At 38.3% G+C, this 16,046-nt stretch overlaps 1 protein-coding gene across 16 annotated transcripts in view; it reads right to left on the reverse strand.

Annotated features, from left to right (window-relative positions):
- Positions 1–16,046, reverse strand: part of HUWE1 (HECT, UBA and WWE domain containing E3 ubiquitin protein ligase 1) — a 157,602-nt gene that overhangs the window by 64,563 nt on the left and 76,993 nt on the right. For 14 of the 16 annotated variants that reach the window (XM_037033746.1, XM_037033744.1, XM_037033754.1 and 11 more), the window contains 8 exons: positions 14,557–14,663; positions 14,053–14,230; positions 13,087–13,178; positions 12,001–12,212; positions 5,998–6,067; positions 4,835–5,011; positions 1,452–1,697; positions 157–290 (listed from right to left, as the gene is read on the reverse strand). In XM_037033746.1, coding sequence (XP_036889641.1) covers positions 157–290; positions 1,452–1,697; positions 4,835–5,011; positions 5,998–6,067; positions 12,001–12,212; positions 13,087–13,178; positions 14,053–14,230; positions 14,557–14,663 — 1,216 coding nt within the window. The remainder of the gene's footprint in view (positions 1–156; positions 291–1,451; positions 1,698–4,834; positions 5,012–5,997; positions 6,068–12,000; positions 12,213–13,086; positions 13,179–14,052; positions 14,231–14,556; positions 14,664–16,046) is intronic. The other 2 variants (XM_037033749.1, XM_037033757.1) reach the window with 1 other exon arrangement.

The following is a 16,046-nucleotide window of genomic DNA, read 5'->3' on the forward strand; positions in this document are numbered from 1 at the left end:
CCCAGTCTATGGTTATTTTGTTACAGCAGCCAAAATGGACTAACACAAGGAAGCCTCCCATCTATTCTTAACGAAAGCCAATACTCCACAGTCACTAAGCTTAGTTTTTCTGTTAGGAAAGAAAACAGGTAACAAAAGGGACAATCATTCCCTTACCTGTTTGGGGTACACAGGGAGAGGAGGACAGTGCTTTCCCACACCAGGGAACAGTACAGCTGGCTCAGCTTGCTCAGAACACTCAGACCCAACTGAGAGCCCCACTGGTTTACGGAGATGGAACGAATTTCACTCTGCAACCAAAATTTAAAAAATGCTAATCTTTGGAATGTCCTTTGAATAATTATATTCAGAATCAACTTTCAGCTGTTTAAAAAGGTTACGGGATTTTTATTTTCCTTCCATGTTCTTTTCACAGTTGCCTATTTCATCAAAACTTCCATTTAAGATCACAGTTCCACAAGGTATTCTCTTATAATATTTATAATCTGCCTCTAACATCGCTTCTCATTAGAATTTGTAAAGTGAAAGACAGGAGTCATTGGCAACTCTGTTGCTCTAAATCAAAGAAACAATTTTGTAGATTTATTGACAGCTTTCTAAGTTTTTTTTTGGTGGTGGTAGGCATGCTATTTCCCCATTTCAATAAACATTTAGATTGCTTTAATTCCTTGAATTAAACATTTCATTTTAATTTTATTCTCATTTAATAAAAAGGTAATAAATAAGCTTTGTCAAGTAGGACTATTTTCTAAATAATTTGTAACTGCTTTTCATGATTTGATTCAATGAACATACTCCTGCTCAACAGCATAAAACAGGACTGCTAAAATACTGTACCATTAATCTTTAGAATTGATTACTTGAAGAGTAAAGGTAATAAAACTTTGAGCACACAAATAAACCCACCTTTTGGAACCAAAAGAGGAATCTCACAAAAACTGCAGGCATAGGGCCTGACACTTAGGAAGTCTTTAGTAGTCTGTTAATTACCACTGACTTCAATGTTCTGTAGGCAAACTTCCTTCCTGCCATCTCACTATCAGGCCTTCGAGCATTTGTAGAAAGGTTAGGAATAGCCCAGATAGGCACCCAATTGAGGCGTAACTGCTAAAAAGGTTAACTATATATCTCAGTTGGCCTACATGAATGCTACATATATATCTGTTATTAATACCAACCACTTTCACTCTGAAGAAGGTCCAGATCACAAAACAAATGATATGATTACTCGACTTCTAATGAAAAATACAAATACTTAGGGAAAGTGAAACTAGACAGCAACTTGAAACATAAATGTAAGTCACCGACAGGGAAAAAAAAATCTCCCCCTAGAACTGTTCTTTCAGCACTTAGCCCAGGGAGAATTGTTAGGTACAGTAAGATGCCAGGTACATGCCCTAGGTATTGCACTGGCTTTAAACCAACATGTTCACCTGTAAGATAATTCTTACCTGTCCAACTCTGCAAGTATGAACAAACATCATGATGTAGGCATGGGCGGCAGTGAGTGCATGTAGTAGAGGGGTGGCCTGAGCTGAGAGGGTAGCATCAGCAACGTTGCCAGCACAAGCCAGTTCTCGCAACAGCACTGAGCCCCCAGGAGATTCAATTGGGCGGTGTAAAGGCTCCAAAGAGGAGAGGATGGAGTCCAACTGAAGGAGACCCTCCTGAAGGACTTTGGGTTCATGTGACAGTGTCTGAAATAAGAATAAGTAAATCATTAATGTACAATGAACTTCATATTTATTGTGCCTTTGATAGTCACAATAGAAGTAGACGACAAATCTCACAATTTCAGACTTGGTCATGGTCTCTTACTTGGTAAATGGTGGAGTCAAAATATGAGTGCAGGTATAACATACCTCAACACCTCTTTCCAAAGCAACATACTACTTTTCTCAAATGACAGGCTTTCAAATGTGGTGAGCCAATCATATTTAAAAGCTTGTGATAGTCAAACTGGAATACTGTCATAGCCAGGACTCCATGTCCTAAGGTGAATTCCAAACTCTGCTCAACAGGGAGCAATATAAGCAAGGTTCCAAAACATGGAAGTAAACCACTATTACAAATGTTCTTTTCTTCCCACAATAAGAGAGACTGTTCTAGCACAGGCATCAGCTGATCAATTTATTTGTTTTATGAGACAACTCAAGGATTTACATGGCCCTTGTAATTTCTTTTTGAGTTCTATAGCTTGTCATTCAAAGATGTGAGAACTTATGTGTCTTTCCTATGGCTTTAAATAAATCTACGCACTCCCACAGAGTATCTGGGAAGTAGGATAAACATTAAGCAGCTTTCCTACTCTCTCAGTTATGAAATAGCACTTAATTAAATGTTCACAAAAAGTAAAGCAAAATGAAACATTAAATGTAGACATGTCATAATAATGGATCTTTCCATAATTTTTATGGAATATAAAGCAGAAATTACTGCACAACCCAGCTAATAGAGCTTCATAGATTTAATGCAATCCCTATAAAAACCCCAATGGTGTTTTTTAAAAGAAATAGAAAAATCTTTTTAAATTCCTATACGAATCTTAAGGAACTCTAAATGAGACATTAACTCTCTTGAAAAACAAAAAAACAAAAACCAAAAACCAAAGTTGGAGGTTTCACATATCCTGACTTCCGAACTTACCACCACAAAGCTACGGTACTTAAAAGTGTGCTGTTGACATGAAGACAGACATCGAGATCAGTGGAACAGAAAAGAAAGCACATAAATAAACCCTCGTGTATATGGCCAAATGGTTTCTACTAGGGTGCACCAGGGAAAAGACAGTGTGCTCAACAGTGTTGGGAAAACTGGACATCGACAGGCAAAACAATGAAGTTGGGCCTTACTTTACACCATATGAGAAAATTAACTCAAAATAGGTCAAAGACCTGAACTTAAGAGCTAAAACCATAAAACACCTAGAAGAAACTGTAGGGTAGGTAAAAGCAGCACACCATTGGATTTGGCCATGATTTCTTAGATATAACACCAAAGTACTTTTTGGCAACAAAAGTACAGGCAACAAAAGCAAAAAACAAATAAACAAACAAACAAACAAAAAACCACACACACACACACAAACACACAAACAAAAAACAGAGAGATAAGCTGGAGTTCTGCAAAATCGAACCCTTTTGTGTGCCAAATTAAACTATCAATAGAGTGAACAGGTAACCCACAGAATGGGAGAAAATACTTGCAAATCATTTCTCTAATAAGGAACTAATATTAAAAAATTACAATTTAACAACAAAAAACAGCCCCATTAAATAACGGAAAAAGGACCTAAACAGACATTATTTCTCCAAAGAAGATACCCAGTCAATAAGCAAATGAAAAGATACTCAACATCATTAATTAGGGAGAAACAAGTCAAAACCATGAGATCTCATTTCACACCTCTGGTTTGGCTACTATCAAAAGCCCAGAAAATAATAAGTACGGGTGAGGATGTGAACAAATCAGAATCCTTGTGCATTGCTGGTTGAAACGTGAAATGTGGTACTGCCGTGGAAAACAGTATATAGAGTTCCTCAAAAAATTAAAACCAAAACCACCATATAATTCAGCAATCCTACTTCTGGGTATATAACCAAAAGAACTGAAAGCAAGGTCTCAAGCATGAGCTCACTTACATGTTAAGAAGTCAAACTTACAGACCTAGAGAATAGAATGTTGGCTGCCTAGGGCTGGAGGGAAAGGTGGAGATATTGGTCCAAGGATACGAACTTGCAGTTATAAGATGAGTAACTGCTGGGGATCTAATGTACAGCAAGGTGACTATAGTTAATAATAATGTTATTATATACTTCAAATTTGCCAAGAGTAAATCTTAAGCACTCTTCACCACACACAAAAGCAGAGGCTTGAAATATTCACACACTCATGTTCACAGCAGCAGTAATTCATAATAACAGCCAAGAGGTGGAAGCAACCCAAATGTTTATCAATGAATTAATACCCATAAACAAAATGTGGTTTATACAAGAATGGAGTAAATTCAGCCTTAAAAAGGAAGGAAATTATGACATATGCTACAATATGGGTGAATCTTAAGAGACATTATGCTAAGCAGCATAAGCCAACCACAGAAGCACAAATACCTTACAAAGTACATTTTACATGAGGTACCCAGAACAGTCAAATTCATAGACACAGAAAATAGAATGGTGGTTACCAGGAGCTGGGGGGTGGGGAGAGGGAAATGGGGAGTTAGTTGCTTAATGAGTATAGACTTTCAGTTTTTCAAGATGAAAGGAGTTCTGTAGATGGGTTGCGTAGTGTTAAGTATATTAACATTGTTGTGCAACCCATCTACAGAACACTACTCTTAAAAATGGTTGAATTGGTAAATATCATGTTATATGTAGTTTTCCATTTAAAAAAATAAATATACTTCACATTTTGGCAAAATTTGAGCGATAAACTACAGGTCGATTATGCTTAAGATTCATGACTATCAAGTTTGAAAAAGGAAAGTAAAAGGCTAAACAATACTAGATTGTGTTAAAAGCATCCACGGCAAAGGATGACATGCTAATTAAGCCCCGCTCCAAAGCTTTCTTAGAGATGGTCCCTTCCCCAAAACCCAAATGTTAGAACTATATACCAAACTCCAGGAACAAGTAACAAACACTTCAACCTTTCAATGAGAAATAATGTGGCACAGTATCCATCAGTCACAAAATTCACTTGTAGGACATAACTACAAATTTCATGATTATTTTTTAGTCAAAGGTAAAGGGAAACCATAGTAGTAACATACAGGTAAAAGTATTGCAATAGATTTCAAAAAAGAAATAAAAATGTTCAGCCAGATGCTTCTTACCAATATGGATTTGCAGACACCTGCAACAGCCTGACAGGCTGCAGATGTGGGAAAGTCAATGGGCAGATTGGGAAGCCCCAAAATGGTAACCAAAGGCAAGAGTCCTTTCTGATTCACAAATTCCTGGCAGTGGTCATCTGTTGTATTGTTGCTCAGAATAGATTCCACAAATTTCATCTAGGTAAGAAAACATTTAAAAATAGTTAGAGTTCAACACTTCGAACTAAAAGACCAGGACAGGTATAGCCCTGTAGTTGCGAAATCAGTATTTTCTAGAATACCAAAACTTCAGGTAAATAGGGAGAGATCTATACAGACATTCAGAAAATAAACATTCAGAAAATAAAAAATAATTGTAACTCCTTCCCAATCTCCCTTTCCAGCTACACGTCAAGTCATATAATTTGAGAGCACAGAGAGGTTAAATGACCTGCTCAGGGCCACACAATGGAAGAATCAAGTCTAATTTCTTAATTTCCTCACTTAGCACTCCTTGCACAGTAATGTGTTATCTCTCCCCCAAAGCAAACATCATGGATACTTTCCCTCAAATGTGCTTATAATGCAAATTAAACTCAGAACTCTAGAAGAAAGATTTGGACCAAATAAAGTATTTTGTAAGTGCAAGAAAGTAAAATGTGGACAACACATGGGCACAAGAAAAACCATCTCTGGAAGTCTTGGAAGTACTTAATGGGCTAGAACAAATGCTAAGTGGGCTTCCCCTTAGAAGTAAACAATTCTGGGAAAATTCAAATGCTTCACTTTTCCTGTGAGACACACAGGAAGTTAAAAGAAAAGGCCACATTAATTTTTAAAAAAGAAGTTAACAGAAAAAATGTCAAGTAACAGTGAAAAATATATGTGGACACATTCAAAGAACATAATACTGAACTGGCCCAACAAATCCTATTCTTTCTGTTTGGATTCCAACAGAGAATGGTACAACCCATGGAAAACTGGGAATATCAAACAAAAAAAAAAGGGGAGAGTGTTGGCCACTTCTTGGCAAACCAGTATCAGAGAATAAGGTTTGTACATCTTTCCCTGCTTCTCTGCATTTTAAGGGCCCTAGTTAAATAAAAACACAGAAATCACTGGACTATTTAATAACATCACACATTTCCCAGAAAAATCACAAACCTTTACTCATTTGGCCCTACCATAAATCTTACCACATTAAGGATGTAATCCATGAGGGGAATAGGAATACGTTCCTCTGTACCAACAACCCTGTTAAAGGAGAAAAAGTGAGTTACACAAAAACCCACAATATCAATGCAAGAGAACAAAATGAGGGAAGGGAAACAGCATAAAATTTTAGGCACTTTTCTACATAAGACTTATAGCCTTTAATATACATATTACCTATTTTTTTAGCAAACTACCATAGGAGGAATTTATCAATATGAAAATATTAAAAATAAGCAAGTTTAAGTAAGAGACTATTTAAACATTTGCTTGAAGAAGCAACTGTATTTTGCTGTGCATAATGTGCACTTTTGCCCAAATTTTTGAGGGAAAAATAAGGATGCACATTATACATGGGCAGTACTAATTCTGTAGGTATATAAATGTTTTTAAATCTTTTATTTATGCTTATGTGTTAAAAGTGTAACTCTAGAGAGCACTAATGATATTCATATGCAAAATAATACCCCGGATTACAATAATTGGTTTTGTTTCTAAATATATATAAAAAATTAAAATGAAAGATATTTCTGAAAGTTTGAGCCAAAAACATGGTTGTGCATTTTACATGGGACTGCATTATACACGGCAAAATACGGTAGATAAAGAAACAAATTAATAAATATCTTACCATGGTCTTGCATCAGGTTTGAAGTTAGAGAATAGGAAATGGAATTTTTCTTGAAATCCCATGCTTAGATTGACAAACTGTTCCAAACAAAGTTGGTCAAAGATGAAGCCAACAACCAAGGCTTCCTTCCCTGACAATCAGTGCTTTTGTCACGACAGTCCCTGAACTATCCAAAAATTGTGATCAGGCCTTTTGTTTCAGATGCGTCAATGCTGCACTGCAGATGAAAAGGCTCCAATAATGCTGCAGCCACAGAAAATGCAGCCTTTACCACAATGGCTATATCTTAGCATTTGCAAGAAATACACAGAGGGGAAAAACCAATCTACCTCAAAGATAAACCCTAGAGGTAAGGACAAAACTTGAGTCAAATAAGGAGCACTTTGGCTACATATGCCCTTGGAAGAGATTTTGGGGGGAAAACAAGAGATGGAAGAAGGGTGAAGTAGTTGGAGAGAGAAGGCCAGAAAAGTTGGCAAGAAGCTAGTAGTTCTCACCTCTGAACAACATAAGATGTGAATAGAGGTTTGCCAGGCACAAAGACATTTGGCAGCAAAATCTAAACGAAACTATGCAAAAAGAGTGGAAAGGCATCACAAATGACTCCACTGCTGAAATATCCAGAGCTAGGGTTTGGGTAGAATGTTATGAGCTTGCTCAGTGAAGAATCTGAAAGGGAATTTTGTACAAAGGAAGAAGCCAAAAGCCAGGGGTGAAATGATTCCATGGGAAAACTGCAAACCTTTCTTTAAGTTCCCCCTGCAGAACCACTGTAGCATTCCCTACTTACACCAATATATCTACCCAAGCTGGGTTGCGCCTCCTTGGAAAGAACCCAGATCCATCTCCACAGGTCAGAGGCAAGAGGTGTGGTTTTAGCCTATTAAGACATCTGCCCCTTTGCTGAAGCCATACACAATGGCAAAGAGCCAAAGCATTACCATGAAACAGAACCCAGACACTTCTTCATTTGCTAAATGGAAGTTGGAGAGGAGGACAAGAGAGAAAACAAACCAACAGTTTTTAATCCAACTCCAGGAACAAACTTGTTCAGATACTAGTTTTCTTCCTAACCTCAACTTTCGGCTTCCAGGCTCAGGATGTCATATAGGAATAGTAAAAATGATGAGCTCTATCCAGCAGAAATCCCCCTACCAACTGGCTTTAAGAAAAAGTCATTCTAATCTTAACTTTGCATGGAACTTTGACTCATAGCATTTTTGAAACGATACAAGACTGCATTCCCAAGATGAACAAAACACTTCACCTTAACTGTCAAAGTAACCTTCCTGTCATTTACCTCTCCCCAAAACATGCACACATTCCCAAACTCAATCTTACTCTGGCCAGTTTTACATGTGTATTAATGGTGCTGAAACCCTTAATCAGAAATCAAGGAGGATTCCAATTGAGTGTCATAATACAGTGTATAATACAACAGCCCTCATCGGGTTCTTGAGGGGGTGAATAGGGGAACTAGGTCTCTTCCAGCTCTTGAGGAAACAGCTGCCCTGGCAAAGAAGCCTTCCCAGTGGGTCACAATTCAGGAAACAACTGCTTCTTTGCATTTGCTGCCTTTAAAGCCTAGACAGCTGCTATTTATGTTCCCAAGACCACCTGGATTTATATAACCTCTACCTCTCAAGTTGTTTGGGGTAAGATTAGGTTAGAATATGCTAAGTAAAAGGAACTGATTTTTTACAAACAAACAAATACATAAACAAAAAACCCACAACATATTACACCAATTAAAACCCTTGGTTACTTACTGGCAAATATATTCATTCCTAGCAATACCAGTTTTGCTGAGCTCAAAAGATTTAGAAGGCAGAAGAGGCCAAAGGACAAGTATTCAGAACCATTTGTGGTGAATGCCTCAAAGTGTATTGTTGAACAGAACTCTATGCATGGGGGCGGATACAGTAGTGCCTAAATTTCCTTATTCCAGATCTCTAACAAAAAACCACGTGTCTCAAAGTCCAATACAAACATCATTTCCAAATATTAGCTGCAGATTTGGGGAAAAAATAGGGACAAGAACAATGTCTTAGCCTGGGGAAAAAAGGAAACTCAGAAGTTGACAGGAGGATGGATAAACGCTGTAGCATATTCATATAACAGAATACTATAGAATACTCAACAAAAAGGATACTCATAGATGCGACAACATGAATCTCAAAAACATGAACAACAGAAACCAGGTAAACAAAGTAGACATCAGATGATACACATATAAGACTCCATTTATCCTATTTATATGATCTGCTAGTACAGGACAACTTATTTTATGATGATAGAAAGAAGATTAGTTCCCTCATTTTAGGGTGGGCAAAGAGAAAACTTAAAATCTGTACAGTTTCCTGTACAGAAATTATACCTAGATAAAGATACTGCAAAAGTATACTCATACGTATATAAGGCACTGGAAAACAGACTAGGGCACAGGAGACAGGAATTTGTTTGAGAGTTCCACTGAAGAATTTTGTGTTTGGGGGCAGGTATAAATAAACAAGACCTTTGGGGAGGGGCTGGCACACACTGCAAATTTTTCCAAGCCTCTTTCTATAGAGGCAGCAAGTGTACAGCAACTTCTACTGTAACTACTGTCTGGGATAACCCATTAATACACTGCAGCTTTCAAAATGGAGGTTGAGTTTATTAGACAGTCTCTTGCTTTTCCTTACAGCCCTAATAATTCACATAGTGACCCAACTGAGGCTTCTAAAGGTGGCAGAGGTGGAAAAGTATTTATGTATAAGCATTTGTGAGACTCTTAGGCATGTTATGTGAATAAGGTGGTGACAAATACCCAAACCACGCAGAGTATAGAAAACGTCAATATCGCCCTGGCTGGCATAGCTCAGTGGATTGAGCGCAAGCCTGCGAACCAGAGGATCGCGGTTCGATTCCTAGTCGGGGCACATGCCTGGGTTGCAGGCCGGTTTCCAGCAGGGGATGCACGAAAGGCAACCATACATTGATGTTTCTCTCCCTCTCTCCTTCCCCTCTAAAGATAAATAAATAAATAAATAAAATCTTAAAAAAAAGAAAGAAAGAAAACATCAATATCATGGAGCAGCAACTATTAGAGTCCTTTGCAGCTTAGAAGCTGTAGCTTCTAAGTAACATAAAAGTAACACTATGGTAGAGTTAATGCTGTGGGTCTAGGGATTTTCCCTCTCTCTTCACTCTCATTCATATTTTACTGGGACCAGACCTCTTGGCACTCAAGACTCAGGAAAATCATTAATGAAGCTCTTGCTTCATTTCATCAACACACTAAATAAACATTTATGGACTGATTACTGACTACACACAAAGTGATTGAGATACACTGTTGAATGAGACACTGCTCCTGCCCTGAAGGAGCATAGAGATTAGTGGAGGGAAACCATTAGAATGTACAAGTAATTTTAACAAAACTGTTGGGAAAATACAAAAGACTGACTTCCTATTTGGAGGTAAAAGGAAAAGCTCCTTTTAAGAACAAGGCATTTGAGCTGGCCTCGCAGAATTTGGCAAATAAAAGAGAAGATAACCAGAGGTGAGGGAGAAGGGAAATAATGGGGGAAAGAAGGGAAATGGTCATCAAAGAACATGTATACCTGGCCGGTGTAGCTCAGTGGATTGAGCACAGGCCTGCAAACCAAAGTGTCGCTGGTTCAATTCCCAGTCAGGGCACATGTCTGGGTTGTGGGCCAGGTCCCCAGTGGCAGCCATGTGAGAGGCAACCACACACTGATGTTTCTTTCCCTCTACTTCTCTCTCCCTTCCCCTCTTTCTAAAAATAAATAAACAAAATATTAAAGATTTAAAGAAAAAAACAACATGTATAAAGGACCCATGGACAAAGCCAAAGGGGGTAGGGTTGAGGGTGGGAGGTGGGCATGGGTAGGGCAGGGGATAGTGGTGGTGGGAAAATGAAGACAACTGTATTAGAATGACAATAAAAATGATAAAAAGAAGATAATACACTTTAGAGATGGGCAATAAACACAGATAGAACACAGTCACACATGATACCCCCCCAAAATCACAGAGAGTGAAGACATGGGGGGCTTGAGAAAATGCTAATATACCATGAGAGTTTGAAATCTGGGCACATTAGATCTAAGATATCTGTAAGATATCCAGGTAGAAAAGAAGCTGTCTGTAGATGTACACAGCTTGACTCAAAACCAGCACCTGCCCCCACCATGTTTAAGGCTTATAGCAAGGAAAGGGAGCCCTATCCCAGTGGGCTGGCTGACAGTCAAGGGTATGGCAAGGAAGCACTAAGATTCTGACTCCTTTGCAAAAAGTCTTGCTTTCTTTTAGAGTGCCCTCCTTTCCAGAAACATTTTAATCAAAACAGAAGATGCTGCTGGAATGAGGGTAAAGTTGCCTACTCAAACAAGGGTAAGACATCTACTCAACAAAGCAATGTACTTAGTAGTTAATGCCTCTCTTCCAACAATAAAAAACTCACACCAACAGGCTCAATACTACCTAGAGTTCCAATAGGGCAACAATGGTTTTGGAGGCTAGGCCTCTACTCCTGCTGTCTATTCCACATAGTCTTCTCTTAAGGCCTAAGCTCAAACCCATTCATATCCATGCCTAAAATGCTCGTGCTTCACTTAGTACTACTTACCTATACACCAAAAGAGGACTATTAAATGAATGAATGCATGATATTCCAGAGAGATCACACCCACTTCTAGCAAGAAGGCTATTAAGTTATACCTTCAATAGTCAGGTGGACTATCCACTACCAGCCAGCAATCTTTAAAGTCCACCCTCATCTCACTATCTACATAGCCATATTTTGTATGTTAAAAAAACTCAAATAAATAAAAAATAAGAAAGAAAATCTACTGTGTCTAGTGAAATCATATAGTATATCCCAAAGCCTTCAGATTGATCTGGAACAAACATAGTGATCAAACAAAAACAAAGTCCAACCAACAACAAATCCCCATAACTCTTAAAAGATTTCTTAGGCTTCAAAATGCAACGTTCCATACATGCTTACTTACAGAAATAATCAAGCAGTCGATGATGTAGAATACTAAATCAACAAAAAGAAAACAAGACCTCTAAGGAAAGCCCGCCAAAGTGATATATTGAATTCTGATTCAATTTCATGAACAGGTTTTAATAAAGACAGCTTACTAAGGTAACCAATACAATTAAACACCAAAGCACAAATGACACACAAGGTCAAAGAAAAAACCCTACAGACTCTCAGCGCCACAAGAACCTTATAACGATCTAATCCGACTCCCTCACTTTTATAGAGGAAAACAACACGCCCAAGAGCCCAAGATCATGAGGCTAGTGAACCTATCTTGCAAACACTCACTGCTGATTAGGCTCGGTTTCATTCTGCTGGGAAGAATTAAAGCTCTGCATGGCCTGTACTTCTTCTTCCTCCTCATCCTCACTAGAGGCCTCTTCTGCAGCATGATTAGACCTTGGGGGAGGAGCAGTGGCAGTGCCATCTGCCTTCTGGATTGATGGCTTCTGACAGATGTACTTAGGGTCTCTCCCAAGGTTACAGATTTCTTCAAGTAACTGAAAGGTACAGGAAATAAGAATATTAGTAATTATGGAATGGGAGGGGCAACTAACAATTTTCGGACCACTTTCTGTGTGCTATACACAGGAGTGCCAAAACGTTATATGCCTGTTATATGCACTATTCCTGAAATGTAGTCATTAAGCCCATTTACAAACTAGGGAAGTGAAATTTTGTGAAGTTAAATTACTTGTTCAGGGTCACATGGCTGTTAAGTGACTGACTTATCTGACTCCATGTCCTAGTCCATCAAGAACTCATATACTAGTTTCAACAATTCTGATAGGGAACTGGCAGGGCTAGTAAATGTGAAAAAAAATCAAGAAACAAAGATCAGGAAGGGTAATGTGGTTTGACAGATGAAAGCTAAGCCTTGGCAACTCATTACCGTATTTTTGCCGTGTATAATGCGCACCCATAGTTATGTATGCATCATACATGGGATTATTATACCCATGGCATGCAATTATCATACCCATGTATAATGCGCATCCTTATTTTTCCCTCAAAAAAAAACTGGGCAAAAAAGTGCACATTATACATGGCAAAAACATGGTAATATCCTATACAGGATGGGGCAAAAGTAGGTTTACAATTGTTTGTACAGGAAACAATGCAATTAATAAATAACAATACGAGAATAAACTGTGTTTTGCATACTTACAACTATAAATCTACTTTTGCCCCACCTTGCATAAGAAAGCATTACTAAGTGACTTTTTCGAACAGGGGATGGGCAAAGGACCAACCCAAGGACATGGAGAAAATGAGGTAGATGTAGTCTTCTCACAGGCACAGTCTAAGAATCCAAATGACCTCCAGTAGGCCAAGCCTTTTTCTACCCCCCTTACTGCTCTCCTCATTTCCCACCTTAATGATCGCAGTCGTTGCATCTGTTTTGAGGGTGGGCTGATGCCTCATAAGCTCATCAACAGCACTCCCCAGGTTGGATGCAGTATCCCCTTAAAACAAAACAAAAAAGAACTGTTAGAAAGGCTGAAGAAAATAGAGCTTGAGCTATTTTTCTATGCCCATATACGGAGGAAAGAAGAAAATGAGCTGGCCTGCTGTGATTTCCTAACACCATGCTTTCTCAAATGAATCCATACATACCACAAGCAACCAAGTCACTGACTGGAGAGGAGGGCAGAATCATTATCAGCCTAGCAAACATATTCTATAATAATCATGTATGCTACATTCTCCCCTGGCCATCTCTATCAGGATCGGAACTACTATTGCAGGGTAAAGAGAGAGAAAAGACAGAAGCACAACCATTAACCCCCTGGCTGCCCCAGGAAAGAATGATAACAGCTACAAAGCAGCTGTAGTGGCGGCCAGAAGCTTAAAGCACGCTTTTGAAAACTGGATTCTTTCTGGAACCCTACCATCTTTCTGTTCTTCAATGATCTGGTCTCAAGTACACTGAGAAAGAAATCTATTCATTTGTAAACATCTTAGGCACTTGGATGTTAGAAGATTACCAAGATCAACACCTTGGAACTTTTTATCTCCTCTTGCTACAGACTAGATAGTGGACCTGGAAATCTGCTGCTGCTCTCTAACACATCTCTCACCAGTACCATGATGGTAGATTTGACAGTGAACTGTAGAGAAGTATAGACATATTATGAGCAGAAACTAAGAATGGAGTACTCCTTTCTATCTGCAGTTCAATGTATGGTGATAATTCCCATTATGCTTAGCCCACCTAGCCAGAGAAATGATGTGAGGTCAAGGAAGGGTTTCCTTGACAATTGGTGACTTTTAATTATCTAAAATCTTGGCACAATAGCAAACCAATTATTTATTTTATGATAAATCCTGGTGACTTACCAAGGGGATCAGAACTCCTCCTCCTCCGCATGGCTGGGAGGTAATCCGGAGAGAGAAGAACTTTGAAGAGACGCTCAAAAGGCTGACACTGTACAAATGACTGAAGACCTCGTGCATTCAAGCAGAGTGCACTGAATACATTTGGGAGGGAACCAAGGACTTCACGGGTAGCAGGAACCTAGAGAGAACATAAAGTGAGTTTGAAGACATATAAAAGAGTTCAGGTGTAGATGTTAAGAAAACTTTGGCCAGGGATATAACACAGAGAGATAGAAGGGATGTTGACCAGGTTCCAGTTAGTTTCAATAACACATATAGAAGACACGAGATAAGATTTTCATGCCATAAAACTGCTTTTCAAGTATATGTGAGAGAGAGGGGGAGAGGAGGGAGGGAGGGAGGGAGGGGAAGGGAGGAGAGGAGAGGGGAGAGAGGAAAGTAATTGAGATTTGAGGGGAGGGGTATACATGGAATCTTCTTTACAGAACAGCAGAAAAGACTCACATCTTTGATAAGCAGTGCATGCAGCATGACATCTGTCAACCCATTGTCTTGGAGTGAGGAGAGCAGTGATGGTTCTTGAAATACAAACACAGTCACCACTTCAGTAGCTTAAAAAAAAAAAGAAATATGAGAAACTGATTCTTCACAGGTAAAAGCAAAACTCCAAAGGCTTAAAAAAACAACAACCCAGAAACATACTAATTGCACAATTGAAATGCTTGTTTGCTCCTACCATGAAATGAAAGGTGCTACTACGGCTGCTCAGAGATTAATCATTGTTAAGATTTTAGTGACTATCCTTAAGATTTTTATGAGTAATGTACAGGCATGACAACTATAGTAAACAATATACTACTAAATACCAGAAATATGCTAATACAGTAGATTTCAGGTGTTCTCATCACATTAAAAAAGGTAACTATGTGAAGAGATATGTTAGATTGAGTGTAGAATCATTTCACTGTGTATATCAGATCCACATTGCACACCTTAAATACATACAATTTTATTTAAAAATATAAAATAATAAAAGTTAGGATTTTATAGGCATATTTTTACACAAATAAGTTTATACTCATTGTTACATAACCTTTATCTTTTCCTGTCACTACAACTCATTTAATTTGAATCACTGCATACTAGTCCACTAAATACATGTATTACTATATATATAAATCAGTACACAATTATGAGAATTGATAAATCAAAAAATACCCATTTTTGTCAGCTTAAGCAGGAAAAACAATCTAAGATGAACTGGGGGTGATTTGCGGGGTGGAAAATGAACATAAACTTGATTGATACAAATTGACAAAATTGGGCTGGGTTGGGGCGTGTGGAGGGATTGAGCAAAAAAAGAGCAACAAAACTCATGGACGACAATGTGGTGATTGCTGGGGGGCAGGGGAGAGTGGAGAAAAGCAGAGGAGGCTATGGGGTGGGGGCGATAAATGGTGATGGATGGAGACTTGGCTTGGGATGGTGAACACACAATACAATATACAGATGATGTGTTGAGGAATTATGCATCTGAACCCCGTATAATTTTGTTAACCAGTGTCACCCCAATAAATTCAATAAAAAGGAAAAAAAATCACACAAAAAAGGAAAACAGATAAAAATCTCTTCTTAAAAAGCTTTTCCAACAATTTAAGAATATCATTAGCATGGTTAGGAGTCCTCGGTTATTAATCTGACCAGCTATAAAATAGGGCTTCTACGAAGAGAACATGTAAGTTAAAAGGAACCAAAGACATTTTCTTGAAGAAGGAAAAAAATACTCAAATTTTAAATATGGCCTAACCAAGTGCTGTGAGAGAACACTGAAAAGAATTATAACTAAAAATGTGGTGTAATCTGTGAACTCCAATGGTAAAGAGAAAATAAATTTTCCAACAAAGGAACAGGAAACAGTTCAACATCATCGTTATCTACAATATGCAATATTAGAAGATAATGGAGAAACATCAGAAAAATTCTGAAAGGAAGTA

This window comes from Sturnira hondurensis, unplaced genomic scaffold (assembly GCF_014824575.4).
Source record: "Sturnira hondurensis isolate 20B ecotype Veracruz unplaced genomic scaffold, ASM1482457v3 Scaffold0021781, whole genome shotgun sequence".
NCBI classification, from domain to species: Eukaryota; Metazoa; Chordata; class Mammalia; order Chiroptera; family Phyllostomidae; genus Sturnira; species Sturnira hondurensis.